The following is a 15,000-nucleotide window of genomic DNA, read 5'->3' on the forward strand; positions in this document are numbered from 1 at the left end:
CATAGGAATATCAAGGCTGCAATTTGCGAAAATACACCGTACATTCGAAACTGCAGAAATGCCGTACGCTGTAGCTACGAATATTAAGAAAACTACAGTGTATTTTCAGCCTAAAATCGGCAGAAAAATGAGAATATTCAGCCGCGGCCAGAATGGAAGATTTTTTTTTTTTTTGATATCATGATCATAGCAACATGATATTTTCACTCACGAGCTGACATGCAAATTTATTGAAACTAGACGCATATTTGCATATACTCGGGCTTTGAGTTGGAGAGAAACATTGTTTTTGTTGCGCGCACTTCGGTAAGGCTTTTTTGTAATTATGGGTTTATCATGTTACTGTTTTTGTCTCGGTATGCTGGAGATGCAGGGTTATTACTTATGTATACAGTAAGAGGAAAAGATTTTAGTGTTATGCTTCTCTCGATTAACATTAGATAGCTGTGTTCATATAGACCGTTTTCACTGTCACGCAATAAAAATAAATAAATCGTAAACCATTTCGTGGATAAGGTCAAGAAATTTTGATGTTATAGGAGATAAATAAAGAAGAAACTTCTCCAAGTTTTAGGTCTGTGTGGTATCCCAAACTTCAGATATTCGTCGAAATGTTTCGCAGAAACGAACAGAGCCCAGTATGGAAACGACATCTGTGGTGCACTAACATGCCGGCCGGAAAATAGCGTAAATATCTGGAACTTACTTTGGCTATCTAGTCGACTATATCTAATGAACAAATAAGCATTTACATAAGCACTTTTCCTGATGCTCTAACTTCTAAAAAGCTAAAAATCACGAGAAAGTTATACACACAACTTAAACAGTTGTGAAATGGAAGCCTGAAAAAATTCAGGCCTGAACGGGATTCGAACCCATGACCGATACCGGTGCAGTGCTCTACCAACTGAGCTAGAACTAGAACACACAATGTGACCAGCTCCCAGATGGCGGTGATAGCTCAGCTGGTACAGCACTGTACCGGTATCGCAGTGGTCGTGGGTTCAAATCCCGAACGTTCAGGCCTGAAGTTTTTCAGGCTTTCATTTCACAACTGCTTATTTAAGTTGTGTGTGTAACTGCGATGATCACCCAATCATGTATTCATAAAGTTATATATTGTTCGGCCTTTGTGTCACGCAACGCAATAACTCTGATGGTTTCCGAACGAAGCACACTATTAGAGCTATAAAATTGTAAACAAATATAAATTTACCCCCTCTTATGCCTGATGGGGATGAAAACTTTGCTGGCTCTTTAGTTTTCGATTTTAGAAACCATCGCAACATTGTTCGTGTGGAAGCTAAAGTTTCAAGTGCAAGTTCAAGTTTCAAGTTTATTTATTTACACTGTTTACAAAACAAAACAACTTAATATAACATATTTACAGTAGTGCAGAAATAAAAATACACAGAATTAGCGAAAGAAATACAATATTAATCGTGCACAGTGACCAGGCTTTCGAGTTGGCCACTGTCATGTGCAGAAATAAGTTGGCGTTGGCCACATGTTAAGCATAGTTGAAATTAATAGGACTCTATATTTTTATTCAATATATTTCTATCAGCCATCAATTCTGTCGTTACAGGATATTGAAGATTTGCGTGAAAACCGTGGATGCCCTTGCTTAAGAACATGTGGCTCTTGTTATTGTTGTGTCGTGCGTTAAAGCCAATCTTTGGAAAGGTAAGTCAGATATCCGTGGACAGAATAATTAACGACTATTCACGAAGTGGAGGTGGCTATTGGTGGAGATTTACCGAGCCGCAAAGCGGCGAGGCAAATATCTACCGCTAGCCACCGACACTGAGGTGAACAGTTGTTTTTAGTATATACTAAAACAGTGAGATTTGTCGTTAATTTGGATCCATTTTTCGTTTGTCACGGATGCAAACCGGGACGTCACTTTTTCGGAGGTAAATACCAAAGGATATAATCATATATCCTCACTAGGCTCTGACAATCTAAAACTGGGTTTCTAAGGTCGGGCCGCCCCGTAAATCTGAGGTACCTTCAAACCCTCCAGGCGAAGCTAAAAACTGTTTGGATATCACAAATCGAATCTCCTAGTCGCTTCACGCTGCATAGCCGAGAACCGGAGAAAAGCGCCGGCCTATGGTAACATTTTGCATCTCGAAAATACTCAGTGACTCCAACCTGCGCGCCAATGATTGAGCAATCAAAAAGAATTATTTTGAATTATAGTAAAAACATTCTTGTGGCATCAAAAAGAAAAAAAACCATTATGGTGCCAACTAAAAAAGAATGATAGCGTTCATAGCTTCACTTTATTATAACTTTGCTATCTATAAACAATAGCCTCCATTTGGCACGACAATATGCTTCGATATTTGTCCGCGGACATTATCAGTTCCGAGAAGCGAATAGTACGAAAAACTGTGTGCTTCGAGGAGCAGATAATGCCCAAGGACAAATATCAGAGCATATTTTCACGCCAAATGAAGGCTTTTGCGTTTATTATCCTTCAAATATTTTTCCCAACACGCGCAGTTTTGCAAATTGAGGAATATTACCTGTGCAGGGTATGTTCAGCCATGTGACGCATTTAAACCAATCGGGCGCGAAGATATTTGATAGATTCTAAGTACAAACAGCAAATCAACGCAATGAAGCCCAGGGAAACCAACTCGACTTTTGAAATACCTAAGACTAAACAATAAATGTGAAATCCTTAGAAAAAGCTGTATTTGTGGGTAGACAAAATACTAATATATTAAAAACAATTTCCTTCACAGGTCGACCAAATAGCCATGGAGAGATCACAAAGCTAGCATCGGAGAGGAATCGAGAAAAAAATAGGGGGAATTCATTACCGCTGATATAATAAAAATGTTTAAGGGACTCAAGCTGGTGTCCACTTAATAGAGTTTCTCTGCTTTCTGTTATTTCTTTCTTTCGATTCCTGTCACTTCTAGACTCTATTGCGCTTCGTTTTTCACGTGGAATATCGGATACTGGTTTTAGGTAATCTTACATCCAAGATCACAGATCACTCAATTGCCATCTAATTCACCTTTATCACTCGGCGGCCATTTTGGAGTCCGTGGGGAATAAAGGCTTTGTTTTTGCATTGTCTTTGCCCGTCCAGCCTCACACTGAATGAGAGGTTCGACGGGCAAAATCTTTAGTTTGGACATTGAGTGATATGGGCCAATAGCTTTGGCAGATCGGTTTGATACCTGAAGAAGAGGTTGTTTTCGACGACACGATAACTTGGGTTTCATCAGGTGCAGCTAAATAATGTGTTTCTTAAGACTTGAAGCTAAATGATACTGTACTGTTCTAGAAAAGATGTGAACATCCTCGCCGAGTTCAAACACTGTTGTAGCTTTGAACCAGATGATCTCAAATGCGAAAGAGAAGTAGTACACTGACCACGCGTAAATGTAGTTTCTGGCATGTTGCGACTTGATGAGACAGTCGATTATTGAAGAATTGTTTTACAATCAAGTGATATTAAATTAAATTAAATATAACGTATGCATGTAAGGTAGAAGTAAGTTAAAGCCAAGAAAACAAAGAAAGAAACTTAAATCCGAAAATCCGAAAAGAATAATTAATGTTCTTAACATACAAATCGAGGGTATGTTGTTTGACTGAGTTGATCTTACATCCACTACTCCAAGACAAGGAAATTATGTATATCAATAGCATTTAGCTGCTTCAAACTATGTCCACAACTGAAATATCTCCGTTTTCGATGAGGAACACGCGGCGGAACACACTCAGCATTCATCCCTGCACTGAAAGTACAGTAGAGTAATAGAATATTGTGCCAGTATTATCATCAATAAGCTGGACCGAAGCATTTCTACCAGCTGTATTCCAATACGTCACCGTCCCAGTTGCACTAACGTTACAGCAGTGACTGTAAGGATGTTAAATGATGTACTGTTTGGCCTTTTCAGACCCAGTTTTCCCGGAATATACAGCCACTTGCTTGAACTTCATTGCAGTTATTTGGCCTCACACCAGCTTGTTTTAAAGAGAGTTCAGCACCCATCAGGGTGTTACTAAAGGCTTGTAGAATGAATTTTTGACCTGATACACAGTAAAGCACAAGAAAATCAATTTTAGCGTTACAATTTTAGCTGGTGTTTTAGTTATACGGGGTGAGACAATATGTAACTGATTGGGTCTTTCGTCTGACTACATTATGGGCAACGAGCAGGGAATATTGGTTCACGGTTCAGCGAAGCAGAAATGAATCTCCCGTGATACATGCCTCTTCCTGTGCCTTGGTGTTAAAAAATCGGTGACCGTACCTTGTAATTAAGTGTTCCTCTTTTTTTCTGAGCCCAAATCAACGGCGGCAGATAACTTTACTTTCAAGAGGGAATGAGGACCTGTCTGCGAGTGTTTCACTGTCGGGGCTTTCACAAATAATAAACTCAGTGATCATTTGAGGGTAATATTAGGCTGTTTGTTTGGTGTCACTCTTTGCCTTAAGTGCAACGAATCACAAGGTGCTCATACTTTTTAAGAAAGTGTCTGCAACCCTGGAGAAACCGCGAAGCTTTATAAGTATCAGGGGTATTATGAGTGACTTCTGTGTAATTGGTTTGTAGCTGCGTAACAAAGTGTGTGAAAGCAGGAGCTATAATAATTTTTAAGTATCTTACTTATAGTGGGGGATTGTGAGGGTGGAAAATGTTCACTTTATTAGTTAGAATGGAGAACGGAGAGCCGGCAATCCTGCTTTGTGTGCATTGTCAAATCCCGAGAATGTGGTTTGGAAATCATTGATCCTCGTTGTACAAAAAGCAGTAATACTTACGTATGAAATTGGAGGTGGCGCGGTGATTCACTTCATGTTACTCTTATGCACCAATGACAAGGTCTCGTTGCGGTTCGATGAGATACCTGATTCAATCTTTAGAGCAAAAACACAGGAAGTCAATTGATGCCATTCGCTGTTCAGTGCCCAACAACCGGAAACGGACGTCAATAATCCCTTTCCAGCCCATGCATAGCAAAGCATTAGTCAAGTGAAGAGGTTACAAATTGATTCAATGACCTGCTGAATATTAAGATTCAACTAAATAACGCAAAGAGTTACCTATTTGCAATGTAAGGACCGAATACAATATCGAACAAAGAAGGACAAACCGCGGTAGTGGTCAAGTCAGTGACATATGGACTCGGAACGAATACAAATCCGTCGCGCTAAGCAGTCAAGCACTCCACCTCCATTCAGGACACAAATAGGTTAAAAGGATGTTTTGTAACGCGGAATCGATGATCATGAGTTGGTTATGATATTGAATGCACCAAGCAGGACAATGGCATACAAACCAACTACCTATGTCACAGTCACATTTTATAAACTGAGATATGTAAACAGTATCGTAGCTATTTGCTTTCACCAAGAGAAAATGAGGGGACAGAGAGGGAGGCTCCCGGTCCAGCCCTTGGGATATGTCATGTCCACGAAAGTTAGTTTTAGACGAGCGAAAGTCTGTCTTCCGAGACGTCCGCATGCAGGCCAACCTCGGTCTGATGTTTGAAAGAAAAGCAAAGATTTCATGTAATGGCGGACGAAGTGGACTTGACGTTTGTGCATGCGGACGTCTCGGAAGACAGACTTCCGCTAGAACAAAGACTTTCGCTCGTCTAAAAATAACTTTCGTGGACATGACATATCCCGGCCAACGCCCTGAGCCTCCCTCTCTGTTCCCTAATTTTCTCTTGCTTTCACTCATTTTACTATCTCTGGACAGGCAGAGGCAGGCAGCTAGGGGCAGTTAATAACAAACAGTCTCCGGTGGCTCAGCAAACGATAAGTGCCTTTCGATTCCGGTTTCACTAAGAGTGCCTTCGGGCAAGATGCAAAACTACTTGAAATAATTATGTTGTTTTGTTTCTCAGCTTTCTAAGCCAGCAAAAACGCGACATGGTTGTCATTCCTGCACGAAACTAAGGATCTTAACCATTCCTTACACCATACATCCATCCCACACAAAAAACAATGTGACAAAGACTGGTTTTCAATCTTGATGATGTGAGAATTAATGTCAAGATACAGGAGGAGGAAGCATATATCATCGGATCTTTATTTCAGTCAGTCGGGACCGCGAACAACCAATATACGTCTTTTGTGGTGCAAATGAATGGGTTTTTTTTACAGTGTTACAAAGCAGAGTGCTTGCGAGTGGTGTCACAGTCTCGTGCGATTCGGATGGCTAAACGACTGTAAACACTCATCACCAAACTGTAAACAGGCCATTCATTTGAATGAATGAATGAATGAATGAATGAATGAATGAATGAGTGAATAGTGATAGTAATTGTAGTAGTATTCTTCATTGTGCTTTACTCTCCAAAGGGAGGTATTGGTCTAGTTACAATAAAAGTTTGAACATTGACTAATAGAAATACAAAATAACATTTACCATATCCGTATACAAATAATTAGAAAATTCATAGCGCTTATTACATTTGTGAATAAGAATGAATGAATAAAAAAATGAATGAATGAATGAATGAATTAATGAGTGAGTGATTAGACTTATGGGTCCCTTATATGCAACTTTTGGTGTTTCTTTTTGCACCATTTTTCCCCTTTGTAACGTTCCTTTTTGTAACATGTTCCTTTTTGCAACTTCCGTGGTTACAAAAAGGGACATGTGTTCCCATGGTAACTTGTGCTCTCCTTTTCGTAACGTTCCTTTTTGTAACACGTTCCTTTCTGCAACTTTCCAGGCTACAACAGGGAACATGTGTTCCCTATGGTAACTTTTTAGTGCATTTTTGTAACCAATAAGGTTTTTTCAGTAACCAAGTAATGAAACTGCGGAATAAATTGTTTTCGGGTCCATGTTTGAATTACCTGACCTCTTCCTATTGCAGACATGGCCATCAAGAATACTGTATCTGGACTTTTAGCAGTATATTTATAATATTTACTTACCTAGTAAGCGAAGCCCATTTACTCGGTAAATTATCATTTTGCGTTGACCGAACAGCTTTTTCCCTGTATCCAAAATGGAAAACTCGCTTAGAGAAAGCAAACTCATATATATCTTCCTTATCCTATCTTAACGTCTAAGTTATTCACAGTAATAAAACATCAGACTTTTAATGACATTCTACTGTGCTGTAGCAGTCTAACATGCCGTTCTCACGGCCACATGCTAATAACATGCCAATAAAAAAAGCAACGGATTAACCCTTATTAGGGACCTTAAGATCTACGACGGCGACGTCGACGAAAACGTCACCTCAAAATAGAACTTTGCTTTATCATAAGTCTGTCGCGATTATTCAGTCTCGTTCACGTCGTACAATGTGGGCGGAGTATCCTAAAAATAAATTGGTACCAGCGGTTTCAGACGGAAAATAGAGAATGAAAGATTCTCGGTTGCATGCTTACGTTGTCATCAAAACCTAAAATTTAGTGATTTCACGTCGTCGTCATGCAGAGAACCGCAAAAATATGAGCTAAAATCCGTGCTGCACGTGCAGCACGATTATTTATGCGCTTTTAACCAAGTATATCATTGTTTTGTGGCGTTTTCGTCGACGTCGTCGTCGTAGATCTTAAGCTCCCTATTAGTAAAAACAACCTCACCGCAATGAAATTACAGCCACGAGTTAACGAAATGAGACGATGAAAACAGTTGAAGACAACGAAACGAGTTGTTACAGGCGTACTTTCTTCGTCCGCAAATGTAACATACTACCAGGGCTGGGTTGTTCAAAAGCGATTTGGAGCTACGTATTAGTGACAGAGCTTGATCTCAGGGATTAAGGCACCAAGTAATCTCTTTTAAACAACAAGGCCCTAAACTTCATCTATATTTCACGTAACAGAAGTGTTTAATAAGAATTATTTATGTGTCCTTCAAACAAAGTCTAACTATCTGTAACTATAATACCTTATCCTCAGAGCCAAATCAGAAGTGTGTAAGTTAATTTACTGGTAAATTACGACCTCAAATGGAAGAGAGTTTGCAGTCTAAAAGTACGAACTAAAACACATTGACGCCACTTTCTTTTGTTTAAGCGAAGAGCTCTTTTCCGCTCTTTGCGAATTTTATCGCACAGCTCTAATGGAGTGAACTGCTTCAAAATTATGCTCGCCCGTGCGTCAGCTGCGGTAGTGCGCATTACTACCGACCCTTCTATTGGGCATTAGTTTCAGCCTCTTTAGTGTTTGCTCATCATCATTAAATACTCGACCAGACTTTACGGAAGTTTGGATATTCATTGTCACAGACGTATCATCAACAAACGCAATGCTCTGCTGGTCTTCTCCTTTCTGTCTGGTCTCGTCCCTCTCGCCTGGGAATAATCCAAAACCGCCTTAGCTTGTCAGATTCAGTTTCCATCTCAGTTGGTGGATGAAAACCGGCTGAAATGTTTTCGCTTTCTTGCCTTGCCTTGTCTCTTACCCTTGTTAGAGGAATGTTCCTTAATTAATTAACATAGTACTGTCAGCCACCAACTTCTTCACACATTCCATTGACACTTTCCCACTCTGCATGTTCTCTTTAAAGGCAGTATATACTTCAGTTAACTGTTCTTCGTTCCAAAGTTACGCCTTGAAGAGACACTGCCCTCGGGAATGTCTGAAGTGTTAGCCTCAGAAGCTCGGTTGCGGCGTAGAACTAAGCGTAACTGCTTCACTGTCTTGGCATCATTCTTTCCGTTATGCTGTATGTTATAGAATTTGTCTGCAGTCTTCCCTGAATGAGTCATGGGATTAGCAAGGCTTTCCTTCAGTGAGCTCTGTTTCTCATGAACTGCACTAACTGCAGTGTTTCTTACGAAGGTCGCACTTATCCTCTCAGCGTCTTTATCTAAGATCAGAAAGAATTGATTTGTGCGGAAACCATGGAGGAAGTCATGGCTTTACCGGCCCAGATGACGAACACTGTCCTCAGCAGTCAAGCTCAACCCTTGTAAAGAAAAGCTCCTCTTACGGATGAAAATAGCCAGCCTCGTGTAAAGATTTGTACTCATGACTAAGAAAGCTAGACCATGAGATTCCAAGTTCTTGTCACTCTTGCTACATATTGCTCTCCCTCCTGCTTTGTGCTCCGATACTCTGCTACTGTGAAGTTAGCCAGTGGTCCTACTCTGGAGGCATTGTTGATGCAGAGAGTAGTGAGGAAAAAGTCGTGAACAACTGTAAATTCGGTTTGGCTTGGATAGCTATTCTCTTCAGGTCAACGTTTTGAGGATAACTTACTACGCTTCAAAAATTGGACTCGAAAATAAGTTAGAAAGAGACCAGTTGGTATCACTTTGAAGTAATCTAGCATTATAATGGTACAGCATAAGAGCAAGGTTGCCATTTGGCTTCAGTATTCGTGCGCACACGTTCGCATGCTTGAAGATATTTTCGTTTTCTAAAAATCGGCTTGCTTTAGGTAATATAATAAATGGAAATCTCAGTACACCAACGGTGAAAAATGATAAATGAATACACCGACACAATACATTTTTTTCAAAAGTTTTCTTATCCATGATCTGGATAAGGACACATTTCTTTTATTTACCAGACTAGTTTTTTTTCACGCCCAAGTTCCTGAAAGCTCTGAATGATGTTGTTTTCTCTTGAGTCTCCGAATGAAAAGGATGCGATTATTTTGCTACTTGGAAGAAAAAAACAAACTGATTTTCAACGCAGTCAAATAAGTCAGCGTTCCTTTCCGTAATCATTGATTGGATGATTTAACATGGTTGACAGGCTTTAAATAGAAAATAAAAGTTAACTATGATCTCTACGGCTTGTTTTCACTTTGTTCTGACGAGAAGCGTAATATACTTGAAGGGCTCCTTTTTCCAGTAAATATTTTTTGCGTAATTGCAATTGCCAGAAAAATTCAAAATGCAAGATGTTCGATTAATTCAATGATTGTTAAACCCATACAGAATTTGCCATTTGGTTTCAATGTTGTACATAACATCAGAGTTATGTTAGAAACAAACCTCCCTTTGTGATATCCGACGGCGAAAGAAGCAATTGTTGTCGAAGACCTTTACTTGTCGCTTTGCACTGGCTTTGACGATTCCAGATATTTATTTTTCACCACCTGTCTTGTTTATCCAATTAACTTTCCATGATGAAGCTCCATAAGGGTATATTTTGTTTAAAGATCCACTAAATCGCCATTCGCGTTACTATGACTTTCGACGCCATTGCAGGTTAAGTTAAATATTCTACTTTGTCCAACAGATAAAATCTACGCATTTTTAGTATCCCCTCAAAATTAACAAACATGCGCGCAGAACACTCCACACACCATGATACTAATTAGCAGGGGAGGGACAGGAAGACTTTTCATAACAGGAAAAAAAATAACAATTAAAAAAAAAAGAACAGAGAAATGAAACGCAGATTCCGACTGGGTTTGGGAATCCAGTAATAATTTTAAGAACAAACGGCATAATTTGGAAAAACGAGCCGGCATAATTTGAGCATAATTCGGGCAAAAATGAGCACTGTTAGTAGCATACTATATTACTTTTACTAGCACAATCTATAAAAGCCTATCCTGAAAGTATACTGGGGACCGTTCATTTTTTATGAGAAAGGGGGGCTGGTGGGATTTGGGGAGGGCCACCAAAAAAAATTGGCTTGAAAGGGGGGGCCAGCCGAAAAAAAATGAAGGAAAAGGGGGGGTTGGACGAAAAAATTAGATTAAAAATAGGATAAGAGATTTTACAAATTCTTGCGAATGAATACTCTCAGAACTGGACAAGCCGAAGTGGGAGGCAGGAATGAATCAGGTCAACTAAACAGCAGTGATGAAAGCAGTGAGGGAGAGGAAACTGATGATGACTACAAGAGTGATGCCCCTGACTCTGAAGACGACTCAAATGATGTCGTTCTTGCTTTTATCACCTCAGATGAGGAATACGCAGACGAGCGGCCAGCTACAACACGCTCAGGACGAGCTGTAACAAGAAGAGCAGAAATTGACTTTTCATTCTTTTGAGTGATTTGTTAAAAGCAGCTTTCTAGCTTTCTTTCAATAAATTATGTGAAAAGTAACAAAACGAAATTTTAATGCTGCAGTAACTTTTAACACCATATGTATTTTTTATTCAAGGGGGGGGGGGGGGCTTCCAAAAAAACACTCTGATGAGGGGGGGGGCAGGAGAAAAAAATCGGAAATTGGGGGGGGGGTCATACAATTTTCAAATTACACTCCTCCAAATACCACCAGCCCCCCCTACCCCATAAAAAATGAACGGTTCCTAGGAAGCTCAAGAAGCCATTGAGAATGATTCAACTGAGCCTCAGACTATATTTTATGCAAAATATGTGATTTCGGGAAAAAAAGGGATAAATAGGGATTTTTAGAACAAATTTTCGAGATCATTGTTAATTTATATGGACATTTCCGTTTTTAGGCCACTTTCGGGATTTTCGTAACTAGGCCTTCTTTACCCCGTTGCTGGTCACTAATAGGGAGTTTAAGCAACAACGACCACGACGGCAACGAGAACGTCATCTCAAAATGTAAATTCGCGTTATTGTAATCACTTCGTGGCTATTTCAACCTTTTTAATATGACAAGGGTGTGGTAATTCTTCAATAATGACACTGGTCGGAACGGCGCTTAATGTAGAGGAGAAAAGGAAAATTTATCCTCAAGTGCTGACGTTCTTCATAAAACCTCAAATTTCAAGTTGTGGTTTTGCTGACGACGGCAAAAAAAGGTGAAAACCACACGTGCAGAGCGTGCAAAGCTGTTGTTTTTGCCCACTAAATATGCAAATTTGTGACGTTCTCGTCGCCGTCGCCGTTGACGTTGCTTAAGCTCCCTAATATGATTTTCCCGCCAGAAAAACGCGGGATGCCAAATGCAACACTGCCACTTGATTTCCCGCCAAGGAAAATTGCCCTAACACTCCCGTCCCCACGACAGTCTGTACGGGCGCGCGTACGCTGACGTCATAATCAAAATTTCTCGCATGGATAGATCTCCCAAAAATCTACCCATGGTGCTCCGCTGGCGCGCTTCGCGCGCTTGAGCTCCGCTAATATTTTATCGCAGTTTTCTTTTTATAGAGATGTTTTATCGGGAAGAAGGCAGGCTAACAATGCCCTCTTTACATGATACCGGGGAGCCGATACTTCCGTACCGGGCGCGATTTCACCCCGGTTCCCTCTTGTTTCTCTGTATTCGTCTACATGATACCACCAGAAAATGTCATATCGTCATTTTCGAGTTCGCCCGGTTGTAGCACCCAAGCAAGAATTTCATTCCGGTACGAAATCCCGCACCATTGTTCTGTGAACGAAGAAGGTTTTGGTATGAACTTGACTTCTGGGTGGACTGGGACGGGTAGTGCATGCGTGAATTTCGTCAATCAACGTTAAGTGTGCCTTCACGCAAACATATGAAATCACGGAGGCATACGAAATTGAAGTGGTCGGTACGAAACTCGAGTCGGGGCGACTTTTCTCAAGTAAACGGCCACTTCCACTTTTGACACTGGAATTACGATAATCATATAATATCACCTGGCTCTTTTATTTTACGATAGTTTCTCGTTTAGTATTTACTAAAGAATTGACACAAATATTTCCTCTAGTGATGACCTGGCTCTTAATTATTTCCCGAAATCCACTTTATTAAACTTGGATTGTTTGAACGGTTTGTCAAGGCTAGACCATTAGTCCACGAGTTCGTCAAGATGTGTCACCTACATATCGCTACTACTTCACCATAAAACCGTGCTACCTGAAAGCATCTTTCTTACAACCCCTCTGTTGCAAATACTCTATTGTGTTACATTAACAAACAAAAAAGCCATCCGTTAAGTCTTTCATTACTTACATGCAATTTGCTACGGTTGAATTATGCAACAGGAATAATTACAGAAATGATTTTACACAGCTACATTACAAACAGATGCGCATCACGCAATCTCTTGTTTGTAACCATGGAAGCAAACAAAACCTCTCAGTTACATTTGAAATGGGCTGAATGAACAATCGCTAGAATGATTAAGCGTATGTTTTCATCTGTTACCACCAGAGGAAAAGGCAAGAATAAATTGAAATCTGAGAGCCTTGAGCGTCTGTAAGTAAAGCGTTTTTGCACCTCATTAAGGCGCAAGTGAAATTTCTTTTTATGCACAAAAAGAAGTTTCAAATATTTTTGTCGGCAATTGCAGATCGTGCACTCAGTGTCCTGACCGGTTTACGGTAACAAGGCTGGAGAAAACCTGACACCATTAATTTTTAACCATCTTGTTCACCTGTAGAAAATTTTTCATTTTACACAAGAAATAGAATAAGGTTGGTACAGAATTGTACAGAACCCTCTAGCATCGCCACAGTTGAAAAGCCAGAACGATCAAAGAGTCTGAAGATTTGATCTTTTATTCATGTCAATCATAAAATTGAAAGACTTTTCAATGTCTCAATGTCTAGTGAGATACACAGCCATAAGAATGCCTCCAAGAGCAACTACGGTGGCTCCAAACACTAAAGGCCATCCAAATATCTGTAAGGAAAACAAAACATTACTCAAACTTGTTTAAAGGCGTAATGCTCACAAAAGACGGGGGAAGACTTTAGACCTTTGCAAAGATTAGTGCTGACGGACGAATAATTGCAACTGCACACTGCAACCAGGTTGCCAATCAGACAAGGCTTGATGCGACTCTGGTTTGGAGAATCACGACTAGAGCTCAGAAGACTCAAGTCTTTGAAGTTTAACTTTTTTAAGAGCTAAAAAAAACCTTCATTTCAAAAAGAAAACACTTTATTTTAACTGGAATTTTCCTACTTAATGGTCCGCCATTACTAACTTTAAAATCTTGAAATAGCTGGATCGAGGAGAAAGTGACATCAAAGACTCAATAGTTCAAGAATGCAATGCGTGTGTACGCGGCTGAATTATTATGCAGCAAAGGTGTTTCGGGCTTTCAGACTTTTAAACTCGTGTTTTGCATATATAATAAGCTGCATTTACAAGCTGAAATTTTAAGCGAGTGAGTAAATTACTTCACTTTCCCATAGATCCAACCCTCTGAGGTCCAATCGGTTAGTTTTGAACGTGAGTAATAACGGACCGTAAAATCCAAGTAAATAATAATAATAATAATAATAATAATAATAATAACAACAACAACAACAACAATTATTATTATTATTATTATTATTATTATTATTAAAATATGAATACGTTGAATGCTAATATATATATATACAAAAATTTGGGTTTATCAACAGAGTAGATAATGTAAATTGGCCACAGTACAGAGATTCTAAAAGCTGACGTTTCGACCGTCAGAGCGTCAGACTGACGACCTAACGTTAGCCCTTCGTCAAAGCTCAAATTTTTGCTAGCCTGGTGTCAAGCAAACACTTTACATGTGTAATGATTTTTGTTTTAAATTATTATCATGGTAGCACTTTAAGCCACATAATCATCACCCTATGTCTCAAATCTCAACATGCTCGCTTCATTCTGCGCATCAAATAACTGACTTATTCTATGACATAATTTCTTCAAACAAACTTGTCAAGTTCCATAATTATCTACAAGGCTTCAATGCCGATCCCATTATTCCCATCATAGGATCGTTCAATCCCCTTGTACAACGTGAATGCGTTCAACTAGCGAAACGCCAGCGGCAACTAATACTTAGCGATTCGAACACTACTTCACGCAGACATCTTAACGACAGGAACAGCAGTCATGCAGAAGTACAAAAAATGCGACGCACTTCACGCAGCATAAATTAATGAAAAAATAGCCTAGGGAAATAAGAATTTAATCACCAGAATAGTTATCAACATTTCTCTTGGTGGCGGTTTGGAGGTGGTGAGATAACCTTTGGTGGCGACTTCATTAGTGGTTAGGCTACCTCTAGCCTCAAGTTACAGTTAACACCTGACAAGAGTGTAGTCTTTTACCCACCGTGCGGTTATCTTTTTTGCCGTTTCGGCCAGTCAGGTCTCCCACCATTCGCTGATACATACTTCTCTCACTCTGTTTTTCCAATGCC

At 39.8% G+C, this 15,000-nt stretch overlaps 1 protein-coding gene and 1 long non-coding RNA gene across 2 annotated transcripts in view; one reads left to right on the forward strand and one right to left on the reverse strand.

The window, feature by feature from the left end:
• The window catches only part of LOC138039176 (uncharacterized), a 3,624-nt gene extending 757 nt beyond the window's left edge, over positions 1 to 2,867 (forward strand). Inside the window, exons 3-4 of the mRNA XM_068885366.1 lie at positions 1,589 to 1,686; positions 2,757 to 2,867. Of these exons, the coding sequence (XP_068741467.1) occupies positions 1,589 to 1,669 (81 nt within the window). The 3' untranslated portion in view covers positions 1,670 to 1,686; positions 2,757 to 2,867. The remainder of the gene's footprint in view (positions 1 to 1,588; positions 1,687 to 2,756) is intronic.
• A 9,626-nt stretch (positions 2,868 to 12,493) lies between these two features.
• Positions 12,494 to 15,000, reverse strand: part of LOC138039177 (uncharacterized) — a 2,553-nt gene continuing 46 nt past the window's right edge. Inside the window, exons 1-2 of the long non-coding RNA XR_011130382.1 lie at positions 14,913 to 15,000; positions 12,494 to 13,490 (exon numbers count right to left, since the gene is read on the reverse strand). The exon at positions 14,913 to 15,000 is cut by the window's right edge and continues 46 nt beyond it. This is a non-coding gene — a long non-coding RNA (uncharacterized lncRNA). The remainder of the gene's footprint in view (positions 13,491 to 14,912) is intronic.

This window comes from Montipora capricornis, chromosome 2 (genome assembly GCF_036669925.1).
Source record: "Montipora capricornis isolate CH-2021 chromosome 2, ASM3666992v2, whole genome shotgun sequence".
NCBI lineage: Eukaryota > Metazoa > Cnidaria > Anthozoa > Scleractinia > Acroporidae > Montipora > Montipora capricornis.